The following is an 18,808-nucleotide window of genomic DNA, read 5'->3' on the forward strand; positions in this document are numbered from 1 at the left end:
AATGTAAGGGTATACTGGCGAGGTAAAACGTTTTAAACTCTGGGTCAAGTCTCGGCTCTTAGGCGGCAGAGGCAGCTGTTGTGCACCACTCCGCTTACTTTCTTAAGGCGTTTTTTAAGGATGCTATTAACCTGTATCGGGACACCCGCTCTTGCACAACCCGGAGTACCTGCCAGCAGGGCTTGTGCTGCGCATCCCCACCGGCGCAGCTCCCGTCGGCACCGGAGCCCCGGATTGGCCGAGCGGCGCCCGGGGAAGGCGGGACTTCTGGTGCGGATGTGAAAGGTCACTTTGAAACCAGCATGGTCGGTGCGGACGGGGGACTGGCTTCTCGTTAGCAACCCGAGATTCAAATTCCTTTACCCATGGAGTCAGCCAAAACAGGTACCGTAAACATTGCGCGACGTCTCATAAAGGGCTGGAGAAAAAATGCTGGAGTTATCGCCGGAGTCCCCTCCCCCCCTCACCCCCCGTGCTGTTTGAAACATTTCATATAGCAAACATTTGTAACAGCATCAGGGTGTTCAAGACAGTTCATAGAGCCCGTTCAAATGAATATTACTGGCATGTCATTCGGCCCTTATGATCAGTTCTTGGTGATGGTAACGCAAAGCCTTATTCGTCTTTTAGGATTGCGAAAAAGGCACAGTGGAGTAGACCCTCCGGTGTCAGATGGTATGGCGCTTATCGTGTTTCTAAACTGCGGTTGTTTACTATGTGAACTTCTTTACTGCGTCCTTATGACGTGTTTTGGATACTTTAAAAAAACAACGAGCAGTTTGCGCGACACACGATCTTTTTGTGCGGGTGGTTTTACAATTGGGGTGTCTTACCTGCAGATATCAGTTTTGCTGTTCAGATGGAAACATTGGGGTTTTTAAAAAAATGTTTCGGGGTTTCATGAAGTTAACACAGAACAGGGCAGACACCCTTTTGCTGTTTAAAGTCACCTATACAAACACTGTAATAAAAGGAATAGACAAAGTTCATAGAAACATTGTCCCCAGCGCTTTTGAAAGGCCCGATTACATTATCAGGTGATTAAACGTGTTGTAATCATTAATAAATTATCTTGGGAATATGCATTGCTTGCTTCAGTACCAACAATAAAGTAAGAAATGTGATTCTCCAGGCCTGATTCTGATATTTGACCTAAAACCCTTCAAGGAAGAATATCTGAATGTGTGTGTCTTATTACCTCATATAGTATGTGCACAGCTTCTGCAAGTAAAAACAAAAACTCCCCAGAGCTTTTTCTGATGGTCTCGCTAAATAATATAGTTTCCTGTGACATCAAGAAGCATAAACACAGAAGCACTGCAGCCACTAAGAACTGTAGGTCAACCTCAAGGAGCTGCTTGACCTACTAGCCTGACCAGAGCTCTTTCCATCGACCAGAAAGATATGTGCAAAAGCAAGAATGAAACGTAATTTCAGAATGGTTTCTGTGTTGTCTAATCTGTCTGTGTTGTTTGTACTTCCATGTCACCTGAGCGTTGGTGTGTGCTGTCATTCATTCCAGTTAAGGGCATCTGTTAAGCACATGCTAGTAATAATTGCAAGGGGCTGATGGTATAGCATTTTAACCCGGCTGCACTCGGGCTCATTCAGTTCAATCCAGTACTCGTCTATAAGGCAGTTGTCAACACTTGAGTTGTTCCCAGCAAGGTATTGCAGATTTCTAAACCTGAGCCAGAATAACACTCTCCATAGGCTAGAAATGGGAACCTTTTTTAAGCTGGGGAGCCTATAGCAGGACTTGATCTAATTACAGGGTCAATCAGGGATATCGATGACTGGATGGGGGCAAACTGTTAACTTTTTTTAAACCATATTTCCTGCAGTCTGCAATGAAAGTCATGAAGAATGCTGCATGAACAAGGGAGATCAGTCAATATTAATTAGCAGCATACAACGTCAAAAGCATTACATTATGTAGTAAATAAGCATTTCGCGACATAGTCAAGACTGTCCCAGACAATGCAGATATTTTCTGAATATCGTATTGCAAAAGTAATAGAAGTTATGTTAAAATGCGTAAATGCGTGGTGTGTGAGTTGTCATGCAAAACTGCTCTAAAATGAGCAATCACAAGGCACAATACAATAAATCTGAAAACAAATGTGCTTATCTGGCATTGCGCATCACTGATCTTGGCCGCAAGTGCCTTATCTTTTGTGTTTGTAGTTGCACACAATGGTTCACGGTACTTGTGTGCAGTCACTATTAGCCATCCCTCAGATCAGGTGTTAAACTGAGATCATAACTGCTGGGTCTGGAGCAGAGGTTCCCAGTGCTGGTTTCTGCTCCAGCCATGACACAATCCGGCCCTTCCTTGACTTAAATATTACTGCCTTCATAATGTGATTAATTTGAGCTGTTTGTGCCCAGCTCTTAAACGTGCTGGGAGCTTTAACCATTGTTGTTTTGTAAGTGAAATAAAATCCCTGGTTTGTGACTGGAAACAAAATGCTGTTTTTGAATCAATTGAAGCAACTGCTTAGATCAAGTAAGGCTTCAGTGATCTAATGTAGGCGGGAGGGAATGAAAACTAGCCACGAACTAGATCTTAATGACGCTGTTCCTAAGAGCAGAGGCGTTAACCCTGGTGTCCTGACTCAATTCCCCAGTTTGGCCTACTGACACTTACCTGTTCATGTCAACGGGGCAGGAAGTCATCTCTCAGCGCCTCACCTGACCTGCTGTGCAGAGGAGCTGCTGGCTCAACACGAGCGCCCCATGTCTCCCACAGGGGTCCTGTGCTTCAGGGAAGGATGAGGGTTGTACCCTCCTATACGTAAAGCATTCCAAGCCCCTTCAGGAAGAACGTTCTGGAATTACTGTTTTCCAGTGCTGTCTTAACTGTATTGTCTTCAGTCTCTAGTGGCTAGTGAAAAAATACACATAATATAAATATGAAATATAGCGGTTCGGTGACATGCTATATAGCATGCGTGGTCATATAAAGTTGTAAACTACTGGTAAGACAACCCTTAATCATTAAATCTTACTCTGTTTTGTAGTTTTGTGTGGTAGAGGATGGCTGAGTTTGTAGTCTTAAGATCAAACATGCTGTTATGGCTTGTCCCTTCTGGGCAAGGTCAGAAAACAGTATATTAAAGGTTCCAGATGACAGGAGGCCGTTAAACGAATCTAGCCTCTTTGGTAGTTGGTAGCTAATTGGTCTGATTATCTCTTCCAGACCTTTCTTCAAAGAAGCCAGGGTTCTGTCTCCAATAAAATAGCTGATTAGCTTGTTTCAAGCTCCCTTTACTCTCCTGTTCTCAGATTATATTTGTACAAACCTTATAAAGCTGTGTTGTGGATAATAATTATTTGAAGGACCAGGTGAAGGCTTATTCCATGCTGTAAAGAGAAGAAAAGAAACAACGTCAGGCTGTGGAGCCTTCCTCAGGTGTAAGGTCTTCACCGCACACCTGTCTCACACCTGAAGAAGGCTCCACGGCCGAAACGTCGTGTTTCCTTTCTTCTCTTTTCAGCATGGAATAAACCTTTGCTTGTTCCTCTGCAGCCTACGCATTCTGACGCAGCTCCCTACTTGAACTACTTATTATTTGAATGTGTGAAAAAGAGCAACATATTGTGGAAATGCTTTTAGCTATGGCTAAAATGTTTTCACTTTTGCTTTTACTTCTGAACGTTGGATGCAGAATTTGTGACTCATTCCCATAAGTAAAATTTAAAAGTAAAATTTGTTGTAATGTTTTTTTTTTTTAAATATATGTTGCTAAGTGGTATATGGTCCAATTATTATTTTCATTGGCTCCCCTTCCATGATTTCGAATTTTCTTTAAATTGTATTGCAACGGTAAGCATAAAATTACCCAGTCTGGAATCTGCAACAACCTGGAAATCTGTTTCAGGCTGCCAGTCTTTTACTTCAAATGCCCAGTAATGGCCTAGACAGAAGTTACATATTTGTTCTAAGGGCCACTGGGTTTTCTGTTGTGACCAAGGATGACTTAGCTTAGCTGCTAATGTAAAAAGGAGTGCTCTGGGGTCCACTGCCAGCCTGACACTATTTTAGGTGGATTATTCATGGGTGGTTGAAGTATCACCATGGGGACTATGGGAGGTGGCTTTGTCCTGCAGGTCTGAGCAGAATTAGAAAGCTTGAACTGAAGCATTCTCTTGACACCCTCACTCTGATTTTCTCTCTGCAAATGGCAGGACGTCACAGGACTGTTACAAGCTTGTATTTCTGGGGAAAAAAAATCAAGCCCTACATTTCAAAATGAACTATATCTACAGTGGCTGGAAATGAAGGCATCAACACATTCCATTGTGGTTTTGCGATCGGGCCACTGTAAAAAGGAGAAAAAAAAGACCCGGTCAAGTTGTAATCAAAAAAAGTGAAAATAAATAAATCTACTTTAAAAGATGATGTCATTTTTCGTAACAAGATAGCAGCTGTTGGAATGATGTCAGTCTCTTATGTTTTGTGGTTGCACAGGATTTTTTGTGGCGTTTTTCTGATATCTTTGTCTTGCACTGTACTGCATGGCGGAAATTTTTATTCTGCATGTAAATCCCTCGTAGTTTGGCCTGCAAGCTTTCAAAAGGTGGAGTTCAGTTGTTTTGTTTGCAAACATCATTTAAAATATTTAAGACAGAACAGACAAGAACATGGTGTCATCGATAAGCCACCCAAATTCTTTTTAAAAATCTGTTTACACAGTGCATGGCCTTGTGTTTCATTTAAGGTCTTTCTCTGATTAAGTTTTTACCCCTTTTTAAATACACAACACTATTTACAAGTCCATTGTAAATAGTGCTGTGTATTTAAAATGCAATAATTATTTCTATCAATTCCAGATAAAAAACAATAGGAATAAAACTGCAAAACCCAGCCATTGTGCAATTTATTTTTTCTGGTACACAAGGCATGAAGGCCTTTTTTGTAGGAAGCTGTGTATTGATTTTACACACAAAATATAAAACAAAATGAACATAAAATTCAAGTGGTTTCCAGTCCTGGTTCTGGAGAAATACACACTTTTTTTCCACCTGAGCCCTCAATGAATTGAAATCTTTACAGATCCAATAATAGCTGTAACGCACAGTCTTCAATTGTTTTAAGTTTTTAAACAGGTAGGAGGGTTGGCATTGAACTACTGGCATTTCTTAAGTAATTTAAATTTTCCTGTCTTTGAGTTGAAAGAAGGAAAAAGCTTGAAAAGGTTCTAACCCAGCAGCCTGTTGGTTGAGTTAAGGATTTATTTAGGTAAAGAGCTCAGCTGCAGTGAGAAACAGCAGGCGTGTGGTTCCCTGGGACCAGCACTGGGAACCCTGATGTACACCACAGTGAAAGACACCATCTTTGGCAGGGTTGCGAAGACTGGTCTTTCTGCTGGATCAATATTTATAATTGCCCGGTGTCTCCCAAAAGAACACCTTATTCAGTCTTGGCATTTACATTTAAAAGTAATAATTTCAGTTTGAATAATCTGGAATCTCCGCACTTCTGCCTCACTATCCTGGCGGGTAAGAAACTTTGCCCGTGCCGTGGTGTCTGTTGTCTGCTCTCACTGAGGTTGTGAAATTGTGCTCTTCAGGGGAACCTTCCCTGCGCCACGTGGAGAAAGATGTTCTGATTCCCAAGATGATGAGGGAGAAGGCGAAGGAGTACTGTTCAGAAAAAGTCGACGGTAAGTTTCTGTAAATGCCGTAAGTGTAGAATTTTTTTTCTTCTGGTGAGCACTGATTTTAAATGTTAATATTCCATTTTCCTTTTCAGCCATACAGAAGATGAATTTAAAACAAGGTAACACAGCACACCTGTGAAGTGAACCCAGCACTAAATCATAGGGAATATCGTGCGATTACATCCTAAAGAGGATACCAGACCTCTTAGGACACAGACAGACACAATAATTAGGCAGGAGTGATTGCTCAATAAACATTTTCTATTTGTAGTAAAGATTTAATCTCTTAATCTTTCTAAATTTGTCAACCTGACAAGGAGAAATACCAGCAAACAGGAAAGAATAAGTTTCTCTTTCGTTACGTTCTGTGTGGTATATTATATGTTTTTGGTAAGTACTGTAAGTAATCAATGGTATTGAAAGAAGTGCTTAAATATTTTAAAAGTAACCTCATTCAGAATACAGAGGACAGTAATTTTCTTTCCTGTTGGATTTTCAGATTTTTATGTTTTACATGCTATAGGTGTTTAGGAAGAGAATCATGATGAACACAAGAACATTACAGACTGTGCTTCTTATAACAGTAAGAAGCCTAATAGATGTAATGGAAATTTTCTTGATATTTTATGATGATGTAAATGATTTCCCTTAGGACAGTGGGTCTACGTGAGCATAGGATCGCAATATTTTATATTTAATTTTTCTCAGTGTCCACTGTCAGAATCCTGCTGTTATTACAGCATAATAAGTGTAATCTGTCTGACCTAACACTTGCGTCCTGTGTTGGATTTAACTTAAGATGTCTAAAATCTGATCATAAAGCCCCTTTGCATCAAATAAACTGGAAGCAGAAACTATTTTCTTATGGGGGAAGTGTGGCTCTGTACAGTAACGTACTTGAGTTTCTCGATTGCCAGAGAAAATCTGATTTCGTGACATACTGGTCTCCTGTAAAGACAGCATGCTGTTCAGTATCTTAAACTGTATCACTGGCTATTGATGAGCTCAGTTTGACGGGTAGTACTGAAACAGCTCTTGTTAGTGTTTCTGATGATTTCCTGCTGGCTGCTTTTATCTATTCTTGTTCTTCCCAACCTTCTGAAACTTAGATATCGTTCCATCTCGCCCAAGAGGGTTGTTGGTATAACTGGTACTCTGTTGCGGGTGGTTTATATCTTATCTTACACACGGGAAATAATTAGTTGAAGCCAGGGGTTGTTCGTTATTGGTCACATCTGGTGTCCCACAGGGCTATATTCTTGGTCCATTTCTTTTTAATATCTCTGTATTACTGTTGGGTCAGATTCTTTGCAGATTACAGCCTTCATTGTCAAACGGGTGTGTCCAAAAATCTTTATTCATATAGAAAGGGGATGCTTTTGACTCTGACAAGACCAGAGTTATGCTAATAGGCTCTCATCCTCAACTCCACACCTCTGTTAACTTTAGTTATTGGTGATGTTAGAATCAGTCCACAATGGACAGGAGTCGTGTTGTCATCTTTGATCTGAGCCTTACATTTAAAGTTCATGTGCACAAAATTTGTGAAGATATGGTTTTTAAATTCGTACCAGTGTTTATGTCCATTCATATCTGCCAGCCTGGTGCACAAAAGCTACCCTATTGCATGCTTTTGGCTTTACCAGGCTTTATTATTGCCAAACCGTGCTTGAAGATGTATCCACATGTGTTCTTAAGTTCCAGGATGTTCAAAACTCAGCTGCTCATAACATCACTAAAACTAAAATGCATGAGCATCTGATGTCTTTATACTGGGCCCTTGTGGATTTTGCAATGCAATTCAAAAATTCTTGCATAGCCTTGTGGGCATGAATCGTTGAACTCCTTCTGACATCTTGCAAGCTGTTAACTGCCTGTTTACTAACACGCCATTTATACTCTTTGGACTTTGGTCTTTTTTCCCCGGTTTCCAAAGAACTGAAACATGGCTCTGAACCCTGGCTCTGTTGCTCCTGGGCTGTAGAGTGATCTTCAGCCTATGTTAGATTGTGCGTGTCAATTAGCACTTTCAGCATTAACCAAGAGTAACAAAAAGCGCTGTGTAGTCTAGCTGTTGATTCAGTTTAATTCATCATTTATATTTTGTACATATGCGTCTTTATTATTCTGCTATAAACCACTTTGATATACATTTAACGAAAAGTACTATATAAAATAATACTAAAAGAAGAAAAATGTAAGTTTCTTCTTATTAAAAGTATGTCTTCCATACAACAAACAAATGAAAATATTAATTACTTCGTGTACTGTAATGGGAAGGACCAATACTGACCTTGATGATTAGCCTTAAATCTTTGACTTTGCAGTGTTTTAAGATTTTCTGTTAATCGGGAAGAGTTGCTGTGTTAAATAAAGCTTGATGTCTCTTTGATTTCACTTTAGACTGAATAGTTAGATGCATTGTGATTCCCATTGAAGACTAATATTTTAAACTTACTAGTTTAAATACTTAGAACTTACTTAGTTCTAACATGAACATATCATAAACCATACATCATTTTTCATATCAAGTAAGGGAAGATGTTTAACCCCAGACACAATAAGTTTGGAAGTGTGTTTGTTTGATTAAGAAATTCTTAGGCATACCCTTTTTTTCTGAAAGAACAATTCTAGAAAAAAAGTATCTCTAAAAGTCTTAGCTAGAAAAAAGTATAGATGTTTAATATTCTTAAAAATATTGGTGAAATGCCAATTACAGTATGCATAGTTACTTTTAACAGATCAATACGTGTCATTAACACCTTCATGTGTGAACAGTACTACTGGCATTTTTTGTGAGAGTAGTACAACACAGGAAGCATACTTAATATGCATACTTTTTGTATTATAAATAAGATATTTTAGGAAAAACAGTCTATTTAAACATTTTTACTTGTTAAATATAAATTTATATAGGCAATGTACATAGGGTTTGGTGCTTTGAATATTGACATTTTGTTTTATGTATTCTTGCTGTATAGATACATGCGGATGATTTGCTAAAATATTGAATTTGTCCTTTGCATTCAGTTGGAGAGGATGAATGTGATATTTTTTGCGTTCTTTATTTTTGGTATTGAGAAATAGAGTTTTACCACAGTTTTCACACATTGATTTGGCAACTCCTGCAGACGCTTTGAAACTTGTGATATCCACCCTGAGTCCTGTGTGTTAAAGGCCTTTACTGGACAACTCTGCATCAGTGTTTGCAGAAGTTAGCAGAAATAGATGATAAGAGTTCCATGTACTAGATAGCATTCCTCTGAATGAACCTATCTGGCAGGTACTGTCTAAAGTGGTACACGCATGGACTGCTTCCTTTTAAAAAACTTTTCACGTGCTGTCATGGTTTAAAACATTAATCTTAATATTTATTGAGTACACCCATAACTGTGACGAAAAGAAGGACGAAAGAAGCTAATGCTAACAAACTAGATCTACTGCAGAAGATTATGAAATAAGTTGTAAGTCTAAAAATATTACAGTCTTCTGTGGGGAAAAAATATGCACCAACTATTTGGCCTGAGGTGGAATCTAAGAGACATCAAACTTTATTTTACACGCCAACCTTTCAAGGTTAATAAATCTTAAATTGAACTTGAATTTTCTCTGGCAGTGAAAAGTTTGAGTTGAATTCTAATTGTACACTAAAATTGAACGATGTTTTAAGTTTGGTTTGTAGAAATTGTATTTGTATTGTATTTGTGCACATAATTTTTTCAGGAAATGTCTCATTATGACTTGCTTAGTATACCAGCAGTAAGGAGATAAGCCTTCCATGCTTTATAATCTTACATGTTTTATAGGTTATTTAAAGAAATTACCACATCTCATAAAAATAAGCGTGTAGCTAGCCAGGATTTGCAATCTGGATAATTAATAACAGAGGCACGGGACTGCTCCTGACAATTCAAAGTATAGATTTGAGTTTGGTCTGCCTTAACACACACAGAATAATACAGCCATGCGCGAAACCTTGTATTGCATTGTTCTTTTAGATAACGAACAGCTTTTACCACAGCAATTAAATTGCTTTCATTCGGCGAAAGGATCTCTCTATAGCCAGCAGCACAAATAATTAAGTGACGTGCTCTCTTTTTACACGAGCATTTAACCGTACATACAGAACCTTGGATCTCTACAGTTGATCTAATTTGTTAGCATTAATTAGCTTCTTTTGTCCTTGGACACTTGGTGCTCACAGCTATGGGTGTACAGGGGTAATAGGGGTGCCCGTTTAGTCAGAATAGGTTTTCAATCTCCAGTCGGTGCCAGCTGGGTCTCCACAGAAAGACCAAGGAGGCCAAATGCTCTCTATTCAAGATGCACCAAATAGCCCACAATAGGATCTCTTTTCCATATTTGCAGGAATTGTCCTTTCTGTTTTATAATTAGCTTTTATTTTTCAACTGGAGTTCTGGCTGAGGCTGATGTCAGTGACTTGCTGAACAGGTCTCCAAAGGCGGGTGAAATCGGTGCAGATGCTTCAGAGGTGCACTAGAAACAGACTTTCATGGGGCTACGCATTGCAGGTTTATGAACTTGACAAACTTGATATGACTGTGGTTTGTAAAGACTTCAGCTTTGGTTGCAAACTGGTAACAATATTATGTACATTATTTAGCAGTATTTCACCCCAAACTTAAACCTCTCAAATCAACACGGTAACCCTGTAAACCTGCCTTCAGTTTTTAAATCTTTCTTTGACCAGGTAGTGGTGTACCACATTTTATTGATGTTTATGTGATACATTGCGTGAAGGGTGAAGCACTCAAGGGTTTGCTGTTTTTCAATTTCGCGATGAAGCAAAAATAAAGAACTGAATAACTAACACCTGAAAAGGCTCCACAGCTGGAATATTGTCTCTCTTCCTTTCGCCACTGAATGAGTGTTTACCTGTTCCTTTGCAGCCTATGCATGCTGATGCAGCTCCCTACTCTAAATACAAATGTGCTTGTGATACTGAATGGAACCTGGACAGAAAGTTAAACAAAGGCCAGTAAAAGCATTCTTGATTAATTTTTCCTCCTGCAATTTTTGATGGGGAAAAAGTCCCTTTGTGCATTAAGATTTCCTGCTTCTCAGAAAAGTGTTCTTGAGCTGAATGTGAAAGCCCTAGTGCTTCTACTTCCGTATTTTCTACAACTTCCCCTTTCTTTTGTGTTTGTGGTCATAAGGCAGAGAAAAAGAAAAAAAAACACCAACCTATGTAACACTTTGAAAGCAATGAAAATTATTATAGCTTAAAAGTAGTAGTTAAACCATACATTTTATTTCTTAAATCATTAACTATGCTTTTTGTACAGTTCTGAGTGTACGCACACTCTTTGTCAGTCAGAAAGCAAAAGATAAAAGAAGTATTATATTAAAATACAGTATAAGTGCTGTACAATACAGACATCATGAAGTGGTCACCAGTGTTTCTTGAAGTCCTTGATGTTGGACATGCTTAACCATAAATTATAACCTTTCTGCGGCTTATATTGTTGTACTTGGCTTAGAATACACACACAGCTTACCGAATACAAAATATTTCTCGCAGTAAACTTGGGAGCTAATTTTAATTATTGCACTACACCAAGGAGCAAAAAGGTGAACTTCTGAATTTATTTATTTCAGGTTCAGAGAAATATAGAGAGCCCACTGGACAAAGGTATCCTCACTTCTTGTACAGTCCAATCGTGTTGTAAGTTTAGAGAAATATCAGATTTGTTAGGATCATTTTGATATGCATTTTGTATGTTGACATCCTTTCTATGTTAACTGGTGTTTTTGAATGACTTTTGTCCCATGTTCAAAGTACAATATAGCTATATCTTGCTTTTTGTTGGCATTTCCCAGATTGTGCCGCCTCAAGTACATTGAAAATATAATTTTTGCTTAAATGAATACCTTTTACATATATTGTAATTTTTCTGTTTCACTTTTCTTTTATTTGCAATATAAGAATGAAAGCTTTGCATTTTAAATAACCTCTTTTGGTGCCTTATTTTCAAATATATAAGCACATTATAACATTTCATAGCACTTATGCAAATGACAAATAAACTGAAATGAAATAATTTCAACTGATTTCTTACATTTATAAATGCCTTCAGCTGTAGGTTGCTTCTTGCTGGAGGACACAAGAGGTAATGAAATTATTTAGTATTATGCCTGTAAAATGGGAAATTACTTTCACAGGCTTGTCAGAAGGTCAGCAGACCTGCAGTTACTGTCATGAAGATATATTCTTTCATAAAAGAGTTTGATCATTCTGCAAACGTTTTTTTTCCTTCATATTTTGGAGCACCATTCTTGACGCTGTAATTTACAAATAATTTTCCCTTACACTTCTTGTATGTTTCGCTTTAAGGTCCTCAGGGGGTGTTTTTTACCTTTTTGTTTTCTTATTTTCTCCTTTGAAATGCCCCATCCAGTTTTACAGTGGTGGTTTACGTTCGGTTTGCGATTTGTAGAAGAGGAAAAAAAAAACTTTCCGCAAAGACCTCCTGAAGCTTTGCAATTCGAAGCCGAACACCCACCTTCTCCAGTCCTGCCCTCACCGCCCACCCGCCACACACTAGTGAAGTACGACTTGAAATCACATTACCCTGGAAACCCCCGGACATCACACCTACTGTAGCTGCCCACTTCCACTGAAACTGTTCTTCTTGTCTGAAGAGACACGTTTGTTTCTGTTAATACTTGAACTACCTGCCTTAAACTCCGTTTTAAAGCAAGGGCATTCCATGTGAGCAAAAACTATGTTTCTGTCTTTTTTCGTGCTCTTTTCTTAGCCTTTGTGTTTTTTATGTATGGCTGCAGTGGCGCTTTAGAAAGATTATGTCTGAACCACGTTTTGTGGAAAGGGTTTTTTTTTCTCCTCACTTGTACTGCAGATGATTGTTGGTAACTAAAAGCCACCAAGCTTTCACTTGTGACCGGAGCCAGACGTGAACTCTGGGCATCTGAGATCAAAGATCAGTTAGTTAAATTAAGCCACCTAACCCTTTGGAAAGGGCCCATTTTTAATGCATGATAGGGCACCTAAAGATAGAAAGCTTTCTTTAGAACTTCACAGTTTTTTTTCTATGGGGTTTATACAGCTAACCTGTATAAACCTGCTAACCTGCGGAATTAGCCCACCTGAGAGAGCAATAACATATCCCTCTCTCTATCTCTGTCTTTGCTTTCCTCATGATAAGCCATGCGACTCTCGCAGTTTAAAGCTGGTATCAGCTGCCAGGGTTTCCCTTCAGCACGTATGTTACATAGGTCGCAGTAATCCGTTTGAGGTTGTATTCAGGAGCACGCGGTGCCTCTCATCGGATCTTAACTTCGGGTATGTTTTGCTTCCCGTTCACTTCACTGAGCAAAGTTGTAACCAAGGATTTTGCAGCGGCTTTTAATTGTACCTCAGTAGATGGGGTCTGTGAAAGTGGCATAGTGCAAGTGTCAGCCCTCCCCCCCCCACTTTGGTGACACAATGTCTGTTTTTGACTGGTCCAAACTGGGAAAAAAAAATGTCAGGCTTTTATTATGAAGGGTAGAGCATTTTCAGAGTGCGTGTTTCTATGAATGGCAGTGATATCATGATGTCTGCAGTGTTTTCCGTTCTTCACTTTTCCCCAGCCGCTCAAGTGTAGAAATACATCACCTGCCTTGTTTGTTTATCCGAATATTTACCACTAATTAGTTGGCTGTCATTTGATTTGGCTCAAGTGCAGAAACGCCTTATCCTCCTCAGCAGCAACTGTGGAAAGATGGTAAAAGCAAAGGACTTGCTCAGCATTTTCAAACAGGATATGAAGTAGCAGCCCTGCCTAGTCAGTGCACCCAAGCGGGGCAACAGGTATGTTTGTTCCGCAGTATCTGTCACCTTATTGAGGATTTTGCATGATGGTGAAAATGACATTGGCTTACAGCGCATGTCATCGTCACCTGGCAGGAGCGAAGTTTGACATGACTGTTTCTCTGTGCCTTGGGATGTGGCACTACTTTTGGCTTTGTGGTTTTGTACGTCCTTGTAATTGAGCTTGAAATTTTCTGCCTCGCAAAAAGTAAAACATTTGGTTGCCAGAAGCCGTCCAGGTGAAATGAGCTCAGTCTTAATATATGTTTTTGGGGTTTTCAGTTCTTTAAAGCTGTCAGAGTATGTTTAGGCAGGGTTTGTGGTACTCATTGCCGACATTACCTGTTTTATACATAATATAAGATCACTTTATTATCCCTATACAATTTCTTGCATTAGGAATTCGTCTTTACGCAGACCCCAACTTGCTCTCCATAATCTTGCCTATTCTTCCTGGTAAAATTGCGACAGTTCTGCCAAATTCTTTGGGGAATTTTGATGGACTGCAATCTTCATGTATTGCCATATCCTTTCTATTGGTTTCAACTCAGGACTTTGTCTGGATTTTTCTAACTGTTAATTGTTTCTGAAATAAGATAAGATAAGATCACTTTATTGGCCATATACAATTTTAGGAATTTGTCTTTTCGCATACCCCAGCTTGCTCTCCATGAGACACAGAAGCACAGACAGGGAGAGAAGCTTGGGGTCAGAGCACAGGGTCAGCCATTGTACAGCGCCCCTGGAGCAGCTGGGGTTAAGGAACTTGGTCAGGGGCCCAACGGAGTAGGATTCCTCTGCCAGCCGCGGGATTTGAACCAGCAACTTTCCAGCCACAGGCGCAGATCCTTATCCACAGAGCCACCGCTCCGCCTGTGTGTATATATAAAGCTTGACAGCCTGACATTAAGGCAACTGATCCTGTACGTTCTCTATTAGTATTACTGATCCCTGTCCTGGCCAATGAGATGTAGTGGTGCTGTAGCTGTAATGTGCTACTTAGCATTAAAATGAGTACAACATTTTCGAAAAACGAGTTTGGGAAGGCCATTGTTCGTCTGCCTTTCTAGATGGCTCTTCCGAGACAGAATTTTCCTGCTGTAGGTTTTTAATGAATTTATTTTTTATTTTTAAAATCTGTAAGTAGATATTGTCAATTTTGTGAACATTTTGTCGGATGGCAGTGTAAAGGCTTTTTGCAGTAAAAGGGAAGGTTGTTACACTGGTAAATGCAGGGATGTTAAGTGTACTAACTTTGTAACACCTCAAAGAATGCATTGTAACACATTCAGTAAACTGAAGAAACTCTGATTTCTGTCACTCCTCAGGCAAGGAACTGATGCATTGCGGGTTGTTTTCTGTGCTTGTCTTGAGTTTCCTGTCTAAGAAATTGGACATAAACAGATTTGTCTTAAAAGAAGGTGTTATTCTAGCACAAAGGGCTCTGGTAACCGACATTACAGATTACTTAATGTATTGTTATATTATGTATTAAGTAGACATTTCATGATTAGGTTTGAGCCTAATGGTGCTCATTTGTTTCTTTCATCAAAGAGCTGAATTTCAATAGAAATTTGCATTATATTTGTTACCTTTAATGGAATATTCTCTCATAGCACAAAGCCGTTTTAAATATGATGCATTCTAACAGTATTTGAATATATACTGATTCTACACCAGCAGAACCCTCTTGAGTGAATTGCTTCTTTGTCCTTTATTCGCAGGTAGTATACATTGTTTTATTTCAGCAGAAACTACATAGTCTCTCTGACATTTATTCACCTACCTAACTCTTTCATTGTATTTTAAAAACATTAAAATGCTTTTTCCAAGGATGTCTTAATACTCCATTTGTTGTGCATATACAGTAAGAGCCCTTGTACAATTTGGCCATGCAACTAATACATGTTAATTACAGGCATGTAGAAAGCTGATAGTTCTTTACTAGTACCATGTTTGCTGTTTCTGGTAATAAACGAGTCTTCATTACTGCTTAGTAGTGATTCCCTCCACAGTTTGGTTACTGGTATTTGTTGCATCAAATTTAATTATTTTTTTCAACTAGCAAAACTTCTTTTTCCCCATTCCTTTGGTCCATTTTTTAACAGTTAATGTGGCTCCAAGCCCAATTTTCTTCCTCCTCAGCTATATTCTGGTTCAACCCTGATCCAATCAGACCCTGTTTTTTTTCCACATGGTGAAATCTCTGCCTGGTGCGCTCTCGCTGCACACTTCACAAACCAGGGATATATATTTTTTTTTAACCCAACCAGTAATGGAAAGAAAGCGTAGCCCCGACGCTTCCTGATGATAACTGTGCAAAGACAGAACGTGCACGTTTAACATTCTCCTTAACCTCTTGAAGGATTAGCATGTGTCTTAGATCTGTGGCAGTTGGTCATTTACATAACATCTCAACAAGGTGAATAAATAAAGGAAGCCAGCAGAGCTGGCTGCAAGGGCAGATGGATCTGTCTTGCGCTGACCGAGCCTCCTGACACCATGCTGGAGCCTTGGTTGACTGGGAGCCCAGAAAGAAGGGAGCTCCCCACTGAGCTACTGGCACCTCTTCCTGCAGCACACAATGTGCTTTGGCCATGTCCCATCTACATCCTGACCAGGCCCAAGTTTGTTTCGCTTCTTCGATCTGGAAACCTCCAAGCTCCAAGCTGGTGCGTGCTCAGATATGCCAGTAAAGGGACAAGGGATAAGTGGGATAAGAATCGTCTTTAGCTTTCACCGCAGGATCGTTTGTCGTAAAGGAGAAAGAAGTGACGAGGACGAGGACGAGGACGTTTCTTCCTAGTTAGAAGTCCCGATGGTTCTTGAGCCAGGGGGGTTTTGCTCTTGTAGAGACACAGAGTTTGGAGTGAAAACGAGCTTAGGAAATATACAGTAGCCGTGCGTACATTGTAATTGAAAAAGGAAGAAATAGAAAAGAATCCAGTCTTGCTACCACCTAAAGACTGTAGCTCCAGTTGCATTGCTTTGTTAGCAAAGTTATTAACGGTTGTTTGCTCCTCCAGGAGTAGTACTGTGAGCATTGTGCTGTTATGTTTTGAAGGATATGCAGGGTGTAGAGAAACTCTTTTTGATGAAACTGAGAGTGGGATGGGACAGTTAAGTGCGCACCTTGGCTGAGTTCAGTTATTTCCTCTATGACTAAGCCGCACAAAGTTCTGATGGTTACCCCTCTCCACCCCACACATACGGCCTTGTGAGTCATTGGACTGATTTGATTTGTAATACTGTGTGGTTTGTTTATCCTCCTAACCTACTGGATCTGAATTTTGAATGACTTGAAATACTTAAATGTCTTGTAGAGAGTTGTTTTTGGGTTGAAAATGAACTGTGTGGATGCAGTCAATTGGTACATTGTAGAAAGAAAAACAAATATTCCCCCACAGAAAGACTTTTCATGCCAATAGATGACAGCATCCAGACCTTGTGTCTGTCCAGAAATGCTTAAAAAGCACTGCTACTACTGGAAGATCCTAGATGATATATTGGAGACCCTTGTCGATCTCTGCCTGTGCTTTCATCTGTCCATTTCCTCACTGCGTGACCAGTGGCTGTGTTTTCCCTTATGAGTTTGAGAGCAACCAAGAATGAGAGAGATGAAGAAACATTTAGACAGATTAAAGGCGTGAGTAACTTGCAATGCCATATGCTCTCGATTCCAGAAACTGTTATTCCTCAACTTTAGCTTCTTGGAGTCGATCCCATGCTGTTCTAAGGAAATGAGGATCCTGAAATTCCAAAGTGCTCTGATGGGTATCGCCAGAATATTATACTGTGCACTGTAAAAAAGTATAATCTACTTCTTAATTGCCTGCCTTTCTGTTCTGGAAAAAACATTTCTGGCAGGTATTGTGTGGTTACATTTGAACTTAAACTACCATGCCCACTTTTCATCAAATAGGGTAAATTGTGATGTCTTCAAATGTTAAAGTATGAAACATATTATTAACAAACATATATTCTATGGCGTACATCTATTCTGTGCCTTATTGTTAGATATATATGGACTATATAGGGGCTATAGGGGAAGAATATATTTATTATTCAAAATGTGTTTTAATTGGACATGCATTTAGTCAGCTGGCTCATGTAGTTTTGTAACTGATGGCTCTCCATCATTAGTTTATCATAACAACAAATGACTAAAAGTATATGAATGACTTATTCTGTTAAAAAAATATTTGATTTGCAGAGAAAAAGAATATACTTGAAAAGACAAATAAAAGCTGTCATTTTAGATGTTAATTTAATATCACAGATGAATGTTAAACTGTCATACACAGCCTGGAAGACAGGATAGTCCCTAGTTTATCTTACCATAATAGTGTTATGTGATATTGTAATATATATTGGCGTTAATTTAAAATACAAAGATATATTCTGTACACAACACATAACAAAGCTTTTTAAGCCTTCACTGCCTCTGTAAAGTTAGGGGCATACATTTTATCATGAAGCCAAAATGTGACTAGATAATGTTTTAACTTTAAATGTCAGAATGACATAGTACAACAAGGTCTTCAAGATGGTGTCATATCTTGTGAATATTTGCAAAATATTGTTGAATGGGGAAATCCATTTTAATTGTGCAAGAAACGTAGAGAGCATACAGCTTTGTGATATACTTACAGCTTTCCTCACAAACTTTAAACTTTAACTGGTCATGAAAAATCCCAGGGCGTTTCTCGAAAAGAGTAGGGGTGTTACCCCGGCGTCCTGGCCAAATTTTCCATTGGCCTTTACCAGTCATGGCCTCCTAATAATCCCCATCTCTGAACTGGCTTCATCACTCTGCTCTCCTCCCCACTGATAGCTGGTGTGTGGGGAGCGTTCTGGCGCACTATGGCTGCTGTTGCATCATCCAGGTGGGGCTGCACACTGGTGGAGGTGGAGGGGATCCCCATTACCTGTAAAGCACTTTGAGTGGAGTGTCCAGAAAAGCACTATATAAATGTTAGCAATTAATTATTATTATTATTATTATTATTATTATTATTATTATATTCTGTCAAACAAGTTCCCTGAAGTCTGCAGTAGAGCAATAGCTTGGCCTTCCTGTGTCATCCTACCTGAATCCATGTGATTTTCACTTCTGGGAATACCCAAAATGTCAAGTGTTCCTGATTGATCTGCACACTTATTGAGAATATAATGGCAGTGTTTGAACAAGTTTAAATGTTCAGTTTAACCAGATATATCAGAGACTGATATAAATTGAAAAGTGAATTTGTGAAAAGTTGATCGAAGGATTTCATGTTTTTAAAAACAAATAGTGTAGCCTGTATTA

General features: G+C 39.2%; 1 protein-coding gene across 4 annotated transcripts in view; it reads left to right on the top strand.

The window, feature by feature from the left end:
• The first annotated feature begins 248 nt into the window (after positions 1–248).
• The window catches only part of cmc1 (C-x(9)-C motif containing 1), a 30,185-nt gene continuing 11,625 nt past the window's right edge, over positions 249–18,808 (top strand). The window contains exons 1-3 of one of the 4 annotated variants that reach the window (XM_069195218.1): positions 249–384; positions 5,577–5,669; positions 5,759–5,785. In XM_069195218.1, the coding sequence (XP_069051319.1) occupies positions 366–384; positions 5,577–5,669; positions 5,759–5,785 (139 nt within the window). In that variant the 5' untranslated portion in view covers positions 249–365. The remainder of the gene's footprint in view (positions 385–5,576; positions 5,670–5,758; positions 5,786–18,808) is intronic. The other 3 variants (XM_015356797.2, XM_069195219.1, XM_015356798.2) reach the window with 3 other exon arrangements.

Source organism: Lepisosteus oculatus, chromosome 10 (assembly GCF_040954835.1).
Source record: "Lepisosteus oculatus isolate fLepOcu1 chromosome 10, fLepOcu1.hap2, whole genome shotgun sequence".
NCBI lineage: Eukaryota > Metazoa > Chordata > Actinopteri > Semionotiformes > Lepisosteidae > Lepisosteus > Lepisosteus oculatus.